Consider the following 17,280-nt stretch of genomic DNA (forward strand, 5'->3'; position numbering starts at 1 on the left):
AGAGCAGACTTCCAATCATCTATAATTAAGATAAGGGATGAATTAAAAATTGATCCGTTTATTTTGCCGTGAGAGTGATGTGACTCACCTGATGTACATAACGCCTTGTCAACTGCGTTATGTTTCTTGATTAACAGGAATGTGAGCGGTCGGGTTCGTGTTGAATTCCTCCTCCATTGCAGGGTTTATTTGGTGGATTTACCATCACAGCTGCTCTAAAAAGAAGCTCCGGTGCTTCTGATTAGCTACATCAATTAGTAGCTCTATTTTCCAAAGTTATCAGCAGTCTTTCTGGACTCTCCTTCAGTAACTGTAGATCCCGGGCCCTTAGAGAGTATCCCTGCTGCTCTACTTTGACGGGGGTTAATTTTGTATACAGACTTAAGTTATATCCCTTCACTTTAAATTTGACTTTACTTTACTCCCCTGCCACTGATTGATAATCCTGGCTTGTCCATGTGTGAGAGATCCCTTACTATAATCTCTGTCCTTTGATCATTAAAAGTTGAAAGGATATATGGGAAAGAGGCTGATAAAGTGATTTCTGTGACAGTGGGTCGATGGAATAGCAGTGCTTTAAGTCATCCTGTTTGTCTTAGAAGAGCTCTGTTCTTAATAGTGATGTCCCTTGTGACTGATGCAATATCTCCACAGCTGGTGTAACAATGAATGCAGACAATGTTTGACTGTAAACGGTCCTGGGAAAAAATAGCTCGATCAATTAAATGGCCCAAAATGTTTGTCTGATGAAAATGCAGATATGGCGAGCTGCAATGCAAGGCCAGGATTTCAACAAATTGCACATTGCAGAAGTTTCGGCTCTCTGATGAGCATTTATTTTCGTGGCCTGCCGGCTCAGAGTTTGCATTCTCTCTGTGGCATCTGGCAAAGTTTAAATGTCTGTGGCTCCAACTTCTTATGAAAAGTCACTTCAGTCAGTGCCCATACTGAAGAAGGGATCCAATTGGGTTCCACACAGAAGTCTAAGATGAGTGGATGAAAGCTGTGGGAGAAAAGTTTGTGCAGCAAAGCAGCGATTTTCCTCCTCTTTTAGAGTTTTGAAGGGCTGCGGTATGTGTGTGTGTGTGTATGTGTGTGTGTGTGATAGAGAGAGAGAGAGAGAGAGAGGGAGAGAGAGAGAGAGTGTGTGTGTGTGTGTGTGTGTGTGTGTGTGCGCGTGGCTCTACATCTTGCCTCCCCCCTTGTCAAGGAGCTCCCCTGAGCTTCCCTCTCTGTGCTTTGGCACTAGAAGTCACCTCCTTTGGTGTTCAGCAGGCAGGTACACAACAGGAGCAGCTCTCTCTCTCTGAGCTGTTGAACTTTTCGGGAGGGGAAGAAAGGGAAGGGGAAGATTAAAAACAGCCCTGTGATGTGGAGTGCCGAGCTGCCTCCTGAGAATTCCTGGCATAATAATTTAAATGATCAAATGATACAGAGGAGACTTGTTAGCTGAGAAACAGCCTCCTAGTTGGCCCCATGGGCCCGGTGCTGCCGCGCATGCATTGCAAAACAGCTCCTCTGTTGTGCTAAAGAATCCCGCTTTTTTTTTCTCCCCCCTTTTCAGGAGCAGACTTTTTCTACACTTTGCCTAGGTGTATACTTGGGACTTAAGACTCCGTCACATATTCATGGCAATCTTTTTGTCTTCTTTGCCATTCATCAGCACGTGAGAAGACTCATTAGAGTTGATTTCTGTACATGTGAAGGGTCGGAACAGCACTTGTGTCATTAGGTCCAGCCTGTGAAATTTTCAAAGGCGCCTGACTGGGAAAGTCTAAGAGTCACTCTTTGGAAACAAGTCTCAGTGGAATAGTGTGTCTGTGTTGAAACTGCGATGTAGAAAGCTCTGTAAAGTGCTCTACAGGCGGCGCACACAGTAAAACAGCTATTTTGCTTTTTTTGAAAAGTAGGAGTGTATGGATATCATGTGAATCATATGAGTTGTTTCTACAGAGATTTGTTTGTGTCTGTTTTCACAGATCCAGCACCTGTGCTGGAGGCCTCACACACCCTGGAGGAAAGGCTGCAGCAGCTTCACAGTTCGGCCCCAGACAGCGAGGCCCTGGTGCGAGAGATCAGCGGGCACTGGAAGAAACACCTGGAGTGCCTTGAAAAGACAGGTCAGGCCAACAACATTTACATCAGGCAGCATTCCCACTTGGTTGCATTTTTATAATGCGGCACTGAAGTGGCTGCTACTGCACAGGTCTGAAAGTGCTGGGAAGTTTATTTAAATGCACCAAGTGTTAGAAAGGCTGTGAATTCCACCAGAATATCTGGATTAATGTCAAAATTGCTCACCTTAAGATGACTATTTCTAATAGAAATAAACTGTTATATTTACCTGTTAATATTACATTGCTCAGCTGATGTCAGAGAACTCATGCCAGCTTTTTTCTTCCACACAGAGCCCTCAGAGGACGGCCCAGCAGTCTCAGGGGCAGCAGTGACAGAGGAGCCTCCAGAATCCAGCTCTCCAGCCTCCCTGATGACGCCCAACAGCACACCAGCTCCCGGAGCCCCAGGCTCTCCGCAGCAGAACTATCAGGACGGAGCTGAGGACCGAGGGTGAGAACCAGTGAACCACTCCCTGCCTCTAACTGACAATCATTGTAGATGTACATTGGGTTTATATTTCCTTAAATTAATATTTTTAGATGTTTTCAGAAACATTTTTGGTATACTGTTTAGCTGTAATATGAGATATGTATGTATATGTATATATATATATATATATATATATATATATATATATATATATATATATATATGTATAGAGCAGAATATATCTTTATTGTCCACTATGGGTGGAAATTTGTATGTATAATGTATATGTCTTTGTGACATGGCCGCCATGTTGAAAACAGTTAAGTGAAAACTAAGCACACTGGCCAGAGAAAACATTCTCATTTAACAGCTAAACAGTACACATTTGATCAGTGCTGCCTATTTTGACAGTTCGACTGCAGTTCAAGAGCAGTGACTGACATGATTGACAGCTGCGTTAGAGATTCCTCGGCTGTGATTAGTTGTTATCATTCAGCCATGGTAAATTCTAGCAAATGTCATTGGCAGCACTATGAGGAGGAAGAGAAACATGATTTTTCTTTACAGATTATCTGTCTCATGCACTACAGTCAGAATATAGTGACACTCTCAGCAAAATTTACACAAAGTTATTTTTATTAAATTTACCAACCGTAGCCTTAATTGCCTGTGCTGTCCAATTTTTACCACTCTGAATGACTGGAGTAATTATTTTTGGTATGATATTAAAGACATTAAAAATTGTCAAGGATAATAAGTGTTCTAAACCTTTTCTTTATGCAGAGATGTTCTCCCTCCATTTAAGTGCTCTATAAGGCAACAATATTCAATTTTAATGATAAAAGAATAGATTAGAGGGTCATTTGTCTTCTGTCTTTAACCCTGTGCGATAAAGCCAATTTGCCTAAATTAGGCTCTAAAATGGTAAAACAGTAAACACCTGCTTCTGTCACACTAAAGTTTAAGTTTAGTTTATCTTTGTGAACTTTGTCAAATGTACTGTTTCTGGTGGTTGAAGAATGGGATTGACCCTTTTTTTATGTCTCAGGGCATAAAGTTGCATGTTGTGATAAAATGTGTGTTCATGCTGTTGTGAAGTAACTGGTTGTTTTTTCATACAGGGAGGAAGAGGAGAGCGCCAATACTGGCTTGGCTGACAGACTATCAGAAGCCGAGGAGAAGATCAAGGTTCTGCATTCATGTAGGTGGTTTAAAAACTCTGACACGTACTGTACTGTTACATTTAATGTCAACCTTTGCCAGTTCGTCTTTACTCACTGGATGATGCCCCCTGCTGAAACACAGATGCTGCGCTGCTGCGTTGTTGACTTAACTATACCTTAAAACTACCACATTTTTGAATGAGATTTGGTTTTCACCAAAACAGTAACAATCTAACATCATCTTTCAATGAATTAAATCACTGTTAATGGTGTCCTGCCATTGGTTATGTTTAACAAAAAATGGCCTGTATTTTGAAAAGATATTAAAGGGATAGTTCTGATTTTTTGAAGTGGGGTTGTATAAGGTTCTTATCCATAGTCAGTGTATTACATAGAGTAGATTCTAGAGAAGCAAGCAAGAGTACAGACACAGAAGCTAAGCAATGCACTGCTATGGAGGGTTCTGCAACAAAATGTATTTTAGCCACCTAAAAAAAGTCCCGGATATTTTCATTGCTTACTGTTAGACAGCGATTTGCAATGGGTAACTGAAGCTGTCATATCGCTCTCTTTAAAACCAGACTCCATTGAGAGAAACAGTAATTTAACATTGCTGAACACAGGAACTGCTGGTTTGGATTCACCAAAGTCACACAATAACACAAACTAAATAACTGACAAAGGCAGAGGTAGACCAGCAGTTCCTGAAAATACTCTCAATATAGTGTACACTTAAACTGGGACTTTTTTAGGTGTATGCAGTGTATGTAATACAATGTCTATGAATTACTCTACACCATAAGAACACCATGAAACCCCACTTACAAAAATCTGAACCATCCCTTTAATTCAACCAAAAATTGGCAAATCAATTTAGTAATGTAGCTTTAAGGTCAAAGTTCATGTGGTTTTTTTTTTCAAGTTCATATCTCACTTCCCCTGTCTGCCTCTCACTAGCCTTGAACACTGCACAGACAGAGCTGCTGGACCTGCGGTGTAAATACAACCAGGAGATGACGAACAAGTAAGAGTCTGCCTCCAATTTTACAGTTTGTGTTTACATTACCACCTATTTCTGACAAACTTTTAAACATCTTCGCCCCCCTCCCTCAAGTCATGGTGGTTACACACAGCCATCTCTGTGCTCTCCCCCACTGTTGCTCATCGTAGAATTTCAAGCCCTGAAGCCGCTCTTCTTTATTTTGCCTACATAAACTCATGTCCAGTGTAGAGCTGAGGAATGCCATTGTAAAGGCAGAGAGTGACTCAGCCACTAATGCAGGTCGATGAGAGAGGTCTGTGTTTGCCTTCACTGGCAGCTGGGCCATGACAGCCCTCAAGAAGAATTGCTCCATTTAAAGATTGCTTCAGAAAACACTCTACCTTGTCCTGGTCTTTGAGCGCAATGTATCCACCGCACGCCTGAAATGAATCTGAGCTTGTATGAAGGATGTCGATAGACATTCAAAGTAAACACTCCTTTGTTTGGGTTGTGCTCCAGAGCACAGTCAGCCGCTGCTAATGGATTTTCTCCCAGGCTTAATCCATGGTGCAATTGAACTGATGTTTCTAGACCCACTGCCATCCATTTTGTTGGATTGGACACATTTTCAGTTTGGGCTTACCTTTCGTGTGCAGCTGCAGTTTGAAAGAGCATCTCTGTTATATGGTTTGTCATACTGTGTGTGTGTGTGTGTGTGTGTGTGTGTGCGTGTGCGTGTGCGTGTGTGTGTGTGTGTGTGTTGTCCTGGTCACATTCCTCTTGGCTGACAGTAGCAACACTGACCCCAGAGCTCCAGCTGCAGATATCCCTCCCTGACCCTGAGCCTCTGAACACGGGACCAGCCTCTATTACTCTCACTGACTGTTTCCTCAATGTTGATAAGAAAGACTATTTGTCTGCTTCGGCTTGAGTAGCTGAGCGGGTAATCAATACAAAACATTTTCCGTACTGCACAAGTTCATTAAACGTGAAGCTGACACCTGTTAGTGTTTGCTGTCAGCAGGGCGCCATCTATCCTGGCCTTATTGATAGGACCAGGGCATGGCCAAGACCCTCTGAAACCAGGGCTGCACCACACAACGCTGATGATCATTAATGCCAAGAATAGGTTGGTTCCACATCTCACTGTGGGAATAGTATCGTCTCTCTGCTTTTTATTCATGACATTACGATCCTACTGGAACACCAATATTTGAGGTAATCATGCAGTCTGATGTGAGACAATGGCAGCAGTTAAGTGCAAACATGAAAGAGAGGGAAGGTTCGGCTGAATGTAGTCTCTTTAATGTGGATTAAAAAAGTCTAATGTGTTCTTTGAACAAATTTTTCGTTTGGTAAAAAGGACTACCGTGTTGCGAAACTTGAGAAACCTATGTGCATATTTAAATCAATCACAGCATCCTCGTTAATTCATCCCTATCTACCTTTTGAAAATCAGGTCCCACGTGTGCAAAATGAAACTGTTGAACTTCAAACAAACCTCATGAATAATCCTGCTGAGCTTCTGTTTAAATTAGACTACTCTGATTGTTAGATGTATGGAGGCGAGTCGGAGTCCAATCTCAAAAGAGCTGTGAGGATACGAATCATATATATAGTGCATCCATTGGCCACAGCTTATGTGCAGAGCCATAGCTACGACCGTGAAAACAGAGATCAAGTCTTTAGGACTGTTTCTAAGATTTGGGGATTTCTAATGAGTTTATATTAAACCGTTATACACAAATTACACACTGTGGATACCAACAATAATAAGCATTGTGTGTCTAATATTTCTTTACAAGAATATGTTTTTTTTGGATAAGACTTTGAAACAACATCCTGTGGGGAGACACAATTAAAGACAGTATAATTGAACAGTTAGATGAACTAATAAAATTGGTGGCTGGTGAAATTTTTTCAATGGGGTTGTGGTTATACTGGCTAGAGTTATGCATATATGGCACTGAAATGTAAGCGGGGCAGTTATACACTTAGTTGCCACTTTATTAGGTACACCTAGCTGCAGTCAAACACAGTGGTCTTAACAGTAAAGCCTACTTTCATTAAGATTTTTGTGTTCGTTTTTCATTTAAACTATGAGGTGTTGATTAAATTGTAAGGCCACTGTGGAGGCTGCACTTTGTGGTGCTTTTGAACTGTACTGTGTTTTTTAGGTTTTTATAATATTTAGTCTGCACTCCTTGATATGAATTTGGTGGACAGCATATTAGAAATGAATTTTCATGACTAAGATTATAGCTTGTTTTGCAAAGAGTAGTGTAAGACCACTCCAGAAGTTAAAATCATGGTCTACACAGATATTCCTTTATTATTAAAGACTTGCCACGAGCTGTGAGACTGTTGAATTATGGTTCTGTGGGAATCATAAATCAATCTGATTTCAATTTTCTTCGAGAAATTGTTTGATTTCTGAGTTTGGGATCATTTAAACTTAACTGTTCATTTTAAACATTGCTGTTACTATGGAGACTTTAGTCGCTCTGAAGTTACGAGATGAACATCTTTTCTGGTGTTATTTCACCATCAGACATAATGTGCTGCTTTAGGGATGAGCACTGTTGCACTGCAACTCCCATCTTAAATAAAAAATAATTCCAGAGCATTTTACTAAATAAGTGAATACATCCCATACAGTCTCAAAGTACAACACAGCATTGTAGCTCTACCATTTCTTAAATATTTAGTTTTGCTGTGAATTGATTGTTATGAAGTCATGGTTCAAGGCTGAAAAGTCTTTATATTTGATTGCCTAAAATATATATGGGAAAACTAACTTCTAAAACTTGAGCCTCTGCAGAAGTGAACTGTCATGTTGTAGATTTATTTTCACAAGGATTAAATGATTAATAAAATGTGTAAAAACAACAATTGGGTTTTTTTTGGAGAGTGAGTGTACCTCCTCAGTAATTCTGTGGTGCTTTGTCTGGATGTGTGTGTTCCAGGGCAGAGGAGGTCAACGCCATCATGGCAAATCTTGAGAAAGCAAACCAGGTGAGTACAGTCTTCGTCTGCGCTTCTCTGATTGAGATGCTCCTTCGTTAAGGTAATCACTCCTGTAATCAAGCCTTGGCTTTAATTAGACACCCTCCGTCCTGTGCCCCCCCCCCCCCCCCCCCCCCCCCCCCAACCACCACTTCCACCTCCTCTCCCCTGAGTCTGTGATTAGCGAGTGTAAACCTGAGCCCCCGTCGGTGGGCGCTATGGCAGCACGGCTCCACTCAGCAGAGAACAGCAGACTGCCGAGCGCGATTGATGCTGGAGCGCCAAACACCAGGGTTCTTAGTTATCTCACTGCCTTGATTGCTTCCTACGTATCCTGGTGATACCTCTTTTCTTCTGCTCCTTTCTTCTCCCGTCTGCTTTTCTCTCTCATGCTCTTTTTCTCACTCTGCTGCTCTCTGCCAGCAGCTCCTAGATAAATGTTCTCAAAATGAATCATTAATTAGCAGGCCGGGTGTGACAGAGCAGGTAAACAGTTTGGGGAATAAAGTGGGCTGACTAAACAGCCCCCTCAGCAGAATAAACCAGTGGCTGCACTCGTCTGCGCGGGCCCCTAGTCAGGTTTTCACGCGGCTCTAAAATTTCAGAGCAAGGGCGCCTCCTTTGATTTATGTATAAGCTCTCACCTTGATCATCTCATTAGCCAATTGATGCGGCTGGTGTACGAAAACTGTAACGCTGTGATGCCATGTATGTGTGCAGAGAGCGGAAAAGGCCCAGAGGGAAGTGGAGAGGCTAAAGGAGCAGTTAGCCAGTGGCCAGAGATCCACCACAGGGAACTGCCATCCAGCAGAGGGCACCAGCAGGGTAAGAAGAAAGTGACTCCATCTGTGACATGTAGTTTGATTTTTGGCCCCATCCAAGCAGTAGTGGAATGTAACTAAGTATATTTACTGAAGTACTGTACTTAAGAGATACTTGTACTTTTCTTGATTACTTCCATTATATGCTACTACAGTTCATAACATTTATTAAAAAATAACTTTTGTCATATTTGTTGAAACTGTCAATATATCTACACAGATGTACATGAGAAAGATCATTTGTGAAAAAAATCATCTTCCTCCTCCTTTTCTACTGCTCCTGATAACATTTTTAAGGACCCACCATGGCTGAACAAAAACAACCAATCAGAACTGAGGAGTCCCTAACTCAGCTGACAATTACTGCTCGGGAACTGCAGTCAAGATGTCAAACTAGGAACTGCTGAACAAATATGAATTAAGATTCGGTTACTGCATTACCTATTTCTCACTTAAAACTTTAGCTGTAAAATGAGAAACTGTGTGACCCCTCTGGTGGACAGTGCTTCATTATGACTGTTTTCAGCAGGATCAGTTTGACTGCAGTTCAGGAGCAGTGATTGACATGATTGACAGCTATGTGAGAGACTCTCTGCTCTGATAGGTCGGTTTCGTTCAGCCACAGGGGACTCTAGTGAATGTCATTAGAAGCAGAAGGAGGAGGCAGAGGAACGCAATTTCTTTCACATTATCTGTTTCAAATACTACTGACAGAAATAATGACAGTTTGAGAAAATATGACAATACCTTATTTTTTTTTATAAAAATTACCAACTGTAGACTTAAATTTATTTTCCATACAAAACATTGATCAATTTATAAAACATTGTGCATTGTTAAAAATAACTTATCCAACAGTGTAACATAGTTAAGATACTTCCTTTAAGACCTGCTTAAGCATTTAAATTCTGCTTACATGTCAATGCATCACTGATGATAATACAAATGTACAAAAAAGACTAACATAATACAGACAGTGGCCATTTTCCTGCATAATGAGTACTTTAACTGTCTACTACTTTAAGTACATTTTCATACCGACTTAAGAGTTTGAATGCAGAATTTTTACTCATAACTGAATGCTCTTAAAATTGTGTTAGTGGTATTTTTTACTTAAAAGATGTGAATACTAGGCCATCATTGCTTTTGTAACTTTGACATGTTATCTCTGGAAAGTGAGAGTCAACATTATGTCTGCTATTGTAATTAACTTCAAAAGAACTTCTAAGGGATAAATAAAGTTGCTGTGGGTGGTGCACATTTTCCACAAATACAGATTTATTCTTAGACCGAGACTTAGAGTCTATTTCACAATGACCCATCAATGACCTAAATAGACATAGTTCCACATATGCAAAACTGTAAATACAGCAACACTTATTGCCCTGTGCAGGACAAATACAACATGAGAAGTGGATGGTTAAGTCTTTGACATTGTATTTTCAAATGTGACAGCAACTGGTCTAATCCAGTCTTTTAATTTCTGTATTTCTGTCTTAATCAAAACAAGCACAACAAATTTATAAATATACTCATCACCTGTCAAAAATATAGGTCAAGGTCTTAAAATATAATCATGTAAATATCTCTTCCTCGAAATTAACAAATTTCAACTAACACACCTAAATTCAGACAGATTTGTTCTGCACAAATCCTCAAATTACAAAATCACTGACAGAGAGTGAAATGGCTTTTCATTGCCAGAGACATGTTGCATCTACTGCATTATTATCAGATATAATCACTTTGAAATATTAAAATGCAGTACTAACCTCAAGCCACATTCTCTCACTTTCTGAATTATATCAACACTGCAGAGGTTATGATTCACCAGCTGGCCTCTCACCTTTTTTCCTCCTCACTCCTTTTATCACCTTTTTCTCCCTCCCTCTCACACCCTTTGTCACATCTCCTTCTCGCCCTGTCAGGAGAAGAATGAGAAGGGTGAGGTGTTGCCATCTCAGCTGGAGGCCGCGTTGCTGGCTAAAGACCGCGAAATCCTCCGTCTCCTTGAAAACATTCAGCGGCTGCAATTCACGCTACAGGAAGTTCAAGAGACCTCAGCCAATCAGATCCTAGAGCTGGAACGCCAGTTGGCCTACAAGACAGAAGCTATTGAGGTGAGTGGCTGCGACACGTTGAGAGGTGACAGAACATGGCGAACACTTCGTCAGTCCTCAGCGGCTCTGATGAGAATCTTATTAATATGAAATAAAACATGCTGCTTCTCTTTTTCCATTTCAGAGATTAGAAGCTAAACTGCAATCCCAGATGGACTATGAAGAGATTAAAACTGAACTCAGGTGATACTTTTAGTGTTGACTGAATGTCTAAGTCAGTCATAATAATGTAACTTTAAGTCCATAAAATTAACTTTTTCTGCATGTTTGTTTCTGTCTGTAGTATCCTAAAGGTAATGAAGCTGGCTTCAGCAAATGGCAGCTCGTCCCAGGTATATATATATATGTATATGCTCCTGCACTATCATGTCTGATAACACAGCAGTTTTAAACAGACTCATCTTTCTCTCACCAAAGTAGACCTTTGGATTCTTCTTAATGTTGTCTTGGTGTCAGGGAAGAAAAACTACAGCAGTGCCATTGAATGCTTCACTGATTGTCATCCATTATAAGGATATCTACAGCCACTGCAATTGATTAATTGAAAATTAACAGCTTTTGCGTGTGTGTGTGTGTGTGTATAGGATTCTGCCAAGGCTGCAGAGGCTCTTCTACTGGATAAAGAGGCCTTTCTTCCATCTCACAAATACCTGGTGGATAAGGCCCGAATTTTGCACAGCACCGGTAAAATAAATGTCTCTCACATTTTTTTTTCTGTCCATAAGTCCTAGTTTGAATAGATTACCACAAGATTCTTTATAAGAAGCAGTGAGTTTAGTCATTGTCAAAAATCTCTCTATAATTCACTGATTGCTTGGCACTCATTGGTCAGGCTCAATCAATTCTGGAGTCGATGTCTTTCAGACTTAAATCTCTTTGCGTAAACTGAGGCTGCAATATGTAGTCTAGTTTTGCAAGGCTAGAAAACGGGGGTAATTGATTTAATATCTGCTATCAGCTAGATAACAATTAGTTGGTTTGATTACACTGGTATTAACAAGTATGTGTTTTATGTATGAGCTCAGTCAGTGAACATGTGTTTTCTGTCAGCAGATGATGATCAGTCTGAGGATGCAGGTAGGGAGACTGGCAGGCCACCTGGTTCCCACTCATCCTCATCTCACGTGGATGGGCGTGCCTCCCCCAGCCCTGGCCCCCCCACCCTGGATGGCTCCTCTTCTAGCCACGATCTACCCCGTCCATTTTCCGTGTCGCCATGCTCTGGGGACAGACTGTCAGGAGACCACATCCTTCACAAGCAGCTCCTCTCCCCACACTTTAAAAAGGAGGGCCTCATGGCTTTTCCCACCGCCCTCTATGCAGCCAAAGTTGCCCTCATGTCAGCCAACCAAGGTCCCTCAGGGGCGGGCAGCATCGATGCCGGCTTGCCAAGTGACCAGTCAGAAAGTGGCAGCTCGACTGCAGGAGATGAGGACCAACTGGACACGGCAGAGATCGCCTTCCAGGTGAAGGAGCAGCTGCTGAAGCATAACATTGGCCAGCGTGTGTTTGGCCACTATGTGCTGGGCCTCTCCCAGGGCTCGGTCAGTGAGATCCTGGCTAGACCCAAACCCTGGAGGAAGCTTACTGTGAAAGGCAAAGAACCTTTCATTAAGATGAAGCAGTTCCTCTCTGATGAACAGAACATCCTAGCACTTAGGACCATCCAGGTCCGCCAGAGAGGTGAGTGGAGAAGACAGTGACTTGACAGAAAGTTTTAGAAATGTATGCAGGTTCAGGTATATGCATATATATATATATATATGTATATATATATATATATATATATATATATGTATATATATATATATATATATATATATATATATATATATATATATATATATATATATATGTATGTATATGTGTATTTGTTACCTGAGCAATAAAGACAGATTTTAAACAAATGACCATGTTAACCATGTTTCCAAAAATCATTGTCTTAGAAGTGAAAACAAGTGTGAGAGAAATGTCTTTAATATTCACCCACTGCATGTGTTTACAATGACAGTTAAAGGATAAGTCCAGTAATATTTTGTATGTTTCTTATTGTCAACAAATCCATGAATAGACCAAAATCAACAATGAATTTATTTAACTACTACCAAGTATTGTGTATGTGGCTAAAGCCTGATATATCTTATTTCTCTGGGCTCCATTGTTGGCCAAAAACACATCCACGAGCCACAGTGTTGCACTGGGTGATAGTTTTATATATTATTTTACATGTAGTTTATATTAAGTCTATCCCACACACCGTCCTGCTGCTGAAAATAGAGCCACAAATATGCATTAATCTGTAGCTGAAGGTAGTCCCCAACAAATAAATATGGTTCCATCCTTTTTGTGGCATTTGTTGAAAATGAGAAAAATGTAGAATAATGCCAGCCTTATTTTTTAAACTACAGCAGGTTGAAGTGGAACCAGCAAGTTGTCCTGCATAAACCAGTTGACATTGACTTTTCACCTTTTTTCTTGAAAATAGGTGGTTTAGATGAAATGGTTAAACAGGTGTCTCCATAGTCGGCCAAAGTCACCAAAATAAGAACTAGGTTGTAAAAAAAAGAAAAAGTTGTTTTCAGAGTTTTTAAGGGATTTGCGAGCGTGTGAAGCTACGATGTACCAACAAGTTTTTAGAGCAGATGTACTTGCCATCTTGTTTTGGTGGCTTAGCTTCTGGACCTGTGTACGTTTAAACCCTCTAATCTACTTGGACCTCATCCTTGACTTCATCTCAGCTTCCTCTGCCATGTTTGTAGTGTTACTTTTAAACTTTGTTTTCTCCCTAGATTCACAGCTTTTGAAAGTTGAGCTTCCCGTATACTGCAACCTCAGACAGCACGCGCTCAAAGGCAGCCATTGATCTACCAGTCAAAAGCAAAGCCTTGGAACTGCTCTCTGATCAACCATCCCACTCACCCCCCTCCTCTCTCCTCTCTCTCTATCTCTTTCTGTTACCCTCTGTGGCAGGGAGCATCACTCCGCGCATCCGAACTCCTGAAACTGGGTCAGACGACGCCATTAGGAATATCCTGGAGCAGGCCAAGAAGGAGATCCAGTCCCAGAGGGGAGGTGAGGATGGAGCTGCGAGTCATAAGTCATAGTTAAAAGCCATACTGATTGATTTTTTTATTGACAATGATGTTTACTGTTTTTATTATGAAATCTAAATTGAAAAGGTGATTTGAGAATACATCAGCGTCAGAGTATGGGTCTTTCTTTTTTAGGTGATGGCAAGTCGTCTCTGAACAGCTCATCAGGCAGAAGCAGTAACGGGCCGGGCAGCAGCTCTGATGAAACCATAAAGAACATCCTAGATCAGGCCAGGAGGGAGATGGAGGCCCAGCAGCAAGCACTGATGGAGATGGAAGCCTGCGGGAGGGCCCCAACTGCCAGCTCAGGAGCTCAGGTAGAGCGTCTGGGGCCCCCGGAGCGCTCCAGGGGTCTGCCTATACCTATCTCCATCAAACAGGAGGAGGGGGGCTGTGTTACAGTCTGCATGGCCAACCCCATCAGCAGCCCCCAGACGCCCCTCAGTGTCCTCTCCCCAGCCGCCTTCGTCCAGAACATCATCCGCAAAGTAAAATCAGAGATTGGTGAAGCAGGCACCTACTTCGACCAGCACTGGTCTCAGGAGCGGGGATCAATGGTGCTCAGTGGCGGAGGTAGCTCTCTGCCCTTCAATTCAGTCTCTCCCTCCTTGTCTTCCTCCTCCTCTGGGCCCTCAGCCTTGCCTCGGCCCTGGCCCCGTCTGGAGAACGGCGAGGGTCTCCCTAACAGTGAGGAGGCCTCCGCTGCTGAGGATGAGCTGGGGCTGGGCCGGCCAGTGGAGGTGAAAGTGGAGTCAGACACATCGGTAAGTGGAGAGTCTCCTGGCCCCGGTCCTGGAAGGCTCTCCTACTACCCAGCATACATCCCGCGTGCCCTCAAACCCACTGTTCCACCGCTGACTCCAGAGCAGTATGAGATGTACATGTACAGAGAGGTGGACACCATTGAGCTGACCAGGCAGGTGAAGGAGAAGCTGGCAAAGAACGGCATCTGTCAGAGGATCTTCGGTGAAAAGGTCAGATGTTGCTCTTTCTTTTTCATAAAATGTGTGCAGCAATACAAGCAGCCTGCTAATGCTCTGAAGAATCATACTGCAACAAATTTGGGAGATAGGAGGACAAATATACTGTACTAAGATACAATTTACATTTTGTTGTATTGAACTGAATATTAAATCAAAACTATTTTGATGGGTTATAATGATAATTATCTCCTCATTAAGTCTAGATATAAGATGATATTAATATCTCATTGTCTGTCATTACATGCACCACCATCAAGGTTTCACAAACCAGAGCAGCTCCACAGACAGTGAATGGAAAATCTGTTTTGTGAAGCCACAGATACAGAGCTGTAAAAAAAAGTATTTGCCGTGTATTGCACATGTATCACAGTGAATGTTTTGTAGAGTGTCAGACAATATATTGACTAAGGTAACCTGACTAAACACAAAACACATTTTATCATTTATCTAAGGAACAAAGTAATGCAACAATCAAATCATCCATGCGGAAAAGTAATCGGCCCCTTTAAATGCAATAATAGGCTGCACCAATTTAGCAGCAATAACTGCAGCCAAACAGGTTTTATAATTTAATGTCAGTATTTCACTGTGATGGGGAAGAATTTTAACCTAGTCTTTAAGCAGAAAGGCACATTTAAAGTGCTTTAGTCCAGCTACTGTTTCTCTGTTAAGGTCACGCCAGGACGTTGTGAAGACAACACTAAAACTTTAATTGTTTTTTTTTTTAGCATCTCAGATGTGTTCTTGTGGTTTTGATTATGTGGCATAAGAGTTTGGCACTGAGAAGAGTTAATGCTTCCTTTAATAATAACAATTCCAAAAATATCAGATTGATGATCATATCCCATTTGCTTCAGGCACTGCTCTGCATGGATGTCTCAGTCCATCAGACGTAATTAGTCTTAAATGCTATAGTAGCTTTACACCAGGTATACTAAAGCCTGTGTTGTCTGAAAAGCTCCACTTCTTACGACTCTTCAGGGCCGTCGTCCTAAAAGCCTTCAGAAGCGCTTCTGCAAATATGAGAGAGCAATGGTTTCCACTTTGCTACTCTCCCTTGAATCCTATTTTTCCATCTCTCTCTGACTGAACACATTGTCCTTAGCTGAGATGCCGGCATTCCCTGGATGTTCTGTTGTGATTTTTTGTGCCTCCCTGGATGAGTTGTCACCGTGGCCTTGTGGAGGCTTTGGAAGGCTGACCACAAGTTCCACTCTAACACTGTATTCTCTATGTAAATAGCTCTCACTGTGGTTTAGTGGCTTTGTTAGCTTTCCGAGACTGATAGATTTCAACAACTCCTCTCCTCTGGAATTTCTTCTGTGGCAAACTGCTTGTAGGCATTGTGTGGTTATTAGAGGACTTTGATGGTAAGGTTCATTAAATGTATTCAGCTGTCAGTCTGCACCGAATCATCTAGATCTAGTTATCAGTCAAATATGGTTAATTCAGTATCAAAGGACATATACTTTTTTTCAAATGGATGATTTCATTGTCAGCAAAGTTTGCTCCTTAAATGAATGAAATTATTCTTGGGGTATTTTATGCACTTATTTAATAGTGATGGTGGAGAGAAATGGAGAATGTGGGCATCAAACTAGTGACTCGTTGCTCAGTGCATTTGCACCAATGTTGGATGCGCCCTAAGCACTCAGCTATCAAGAGCAACATTTTTAAAATGCGTTGTCCTCTAATCAAATATTATATTTGCCCGATATCAGACAGAATTGTCAACTTGTCACACTCCATTCCATCAGTCAGCTTGGTGGAGTGGGTGGATCCCAGAGTCTGGACCCTTGCAAATGTTAAGTTTTATGAGAAAATTTGGAACCACCACTGCGACAAATTCGCAGCAACAGAGGACATTCACATCACTATATTTTATAAGCATTCCTGTAATGAGCTGCTGCATGTTGTTGACAGGTATCAGTCTTGTTAGCGCAGCCCCTCAAAAAAAGAAAATAAAAATAAAATAAAATAAAATCACTTTATTTTCAGAAAATCCATTCGGGTGTTTTCCAAGGCACAGTTTTTATTTCTAACTATCTATCCGCTTTGGAGTAGAGAACACATTTAGGTTTCATGGGGCAGATTTTACCTTTTGACGATATTATGGGTTCAAGTATTGATTCACCAGATTGGGCTGTTGTGTGACAGGTATTCATATTTGTGGATTGTTGACTGTCAATTTGAGTTTTGTGAAAAATATTCTTAAACTGAGTTTCACTGAGGGTGAAGATGGTGCAGGAATCAGCTGATTTTATTCATAGATTGAAAAGGCTAAGAAAGAAAAATACAACATTACTTTTTAAAAATGTCTCTTATTGAACTACTTCATGATTATACAAATTTCAATGTGTGCTTCACCATGTCTTTTTTTCTAGAGTACCTATTTGAAGGGACTCTGCATAAATATTTCTGGTGTATTGCTTCCCTCTAGTGGATGTTTGCTGAAAGTGTATCACTGAGGCCATATGCCCAGAGAAAACACATTTCTTCCTTGTGTAATAATAATTTGGGAAATCAATAATCATTTACACATCTGTTGTTAGTATTGTTACAGATA

General features: G+C 41.2%; 1 protein-coding gene across 5 annotated transcripts in view; it reads left to right on the forward strand.

The window, feature by feature from the left end:
- The window catches only part of cux2b (cut-like homeobox 2b), a 96,007-nt gene that overhangs the window by 73,244 nt on the left and 5,483 nt on the right, over positions 1–17,280 (forward strand). For 4 of the 5 annotated variants that reach the window (XM_078170935.1, XM_078170937.1, XM_078170936.1 and 1 more), the window contains exons 5-17: positions 1,980–2,120; positions 2,409–2,568; positions 3,669–3,748; positions 4,668–4,734; positions 7,659–7,707; positions 8,419–8,523; positions 10,448–10,639; positions 10,764–10,822; positions 10,923–10,971; positions 11,224–11,323; positions 11,690–12,322; positions 13,610–13,711; positions 13,867–14,705. In XM_078170935.1, coding sequence (XP_078027061.1) covers positions 1,980–2,120; positions 2,409–2,568; positions 3,669–3,748; positions 4,668–4,734; positions 7,659–7,707; positions 8,419–8,523; positions 10,448–10,639; positions 10,764–10,822; positions 10,923–10,971; positions 11,224–11,323; positions 11,690–12,322; positions 13,610–13,711; positions 13,867–14,705 — 2,576 coding nt within the window. The remainder of the gene's footprint in view (positions 1–1,979; positions 2,121–2,408; positions 2,569–3,668; positions 3,749–4,667; positions 4,735–7,658; positions 7,708–8,418; positions 8,524–10,447; positions 10,640–10,763; positions 10,823–10,922; positions 10,972–11,223; positions 11,324–11,689; positions 12,323–13,609; positions 13,712–13,866; positions 14,706–17,280) is intronic. The other variant, XM_033620034.2, reaches the window with a different exon arrangement.

Source organism: Epinephelus lanceolatus, chromosome 9, assembly GCF_041903045.1.
Source record: "Epinephelus lanceolatus isolate andai-2023 chromosome 9, ASM4190304v1, whole genome shotgun sequence".
Lineage (NCBI taxonomy): Eukaryota > Metazoa > Chordata > Actinopteri > Perciformes > Serranidae > Epinephelus > Epinephelus lanceolatus.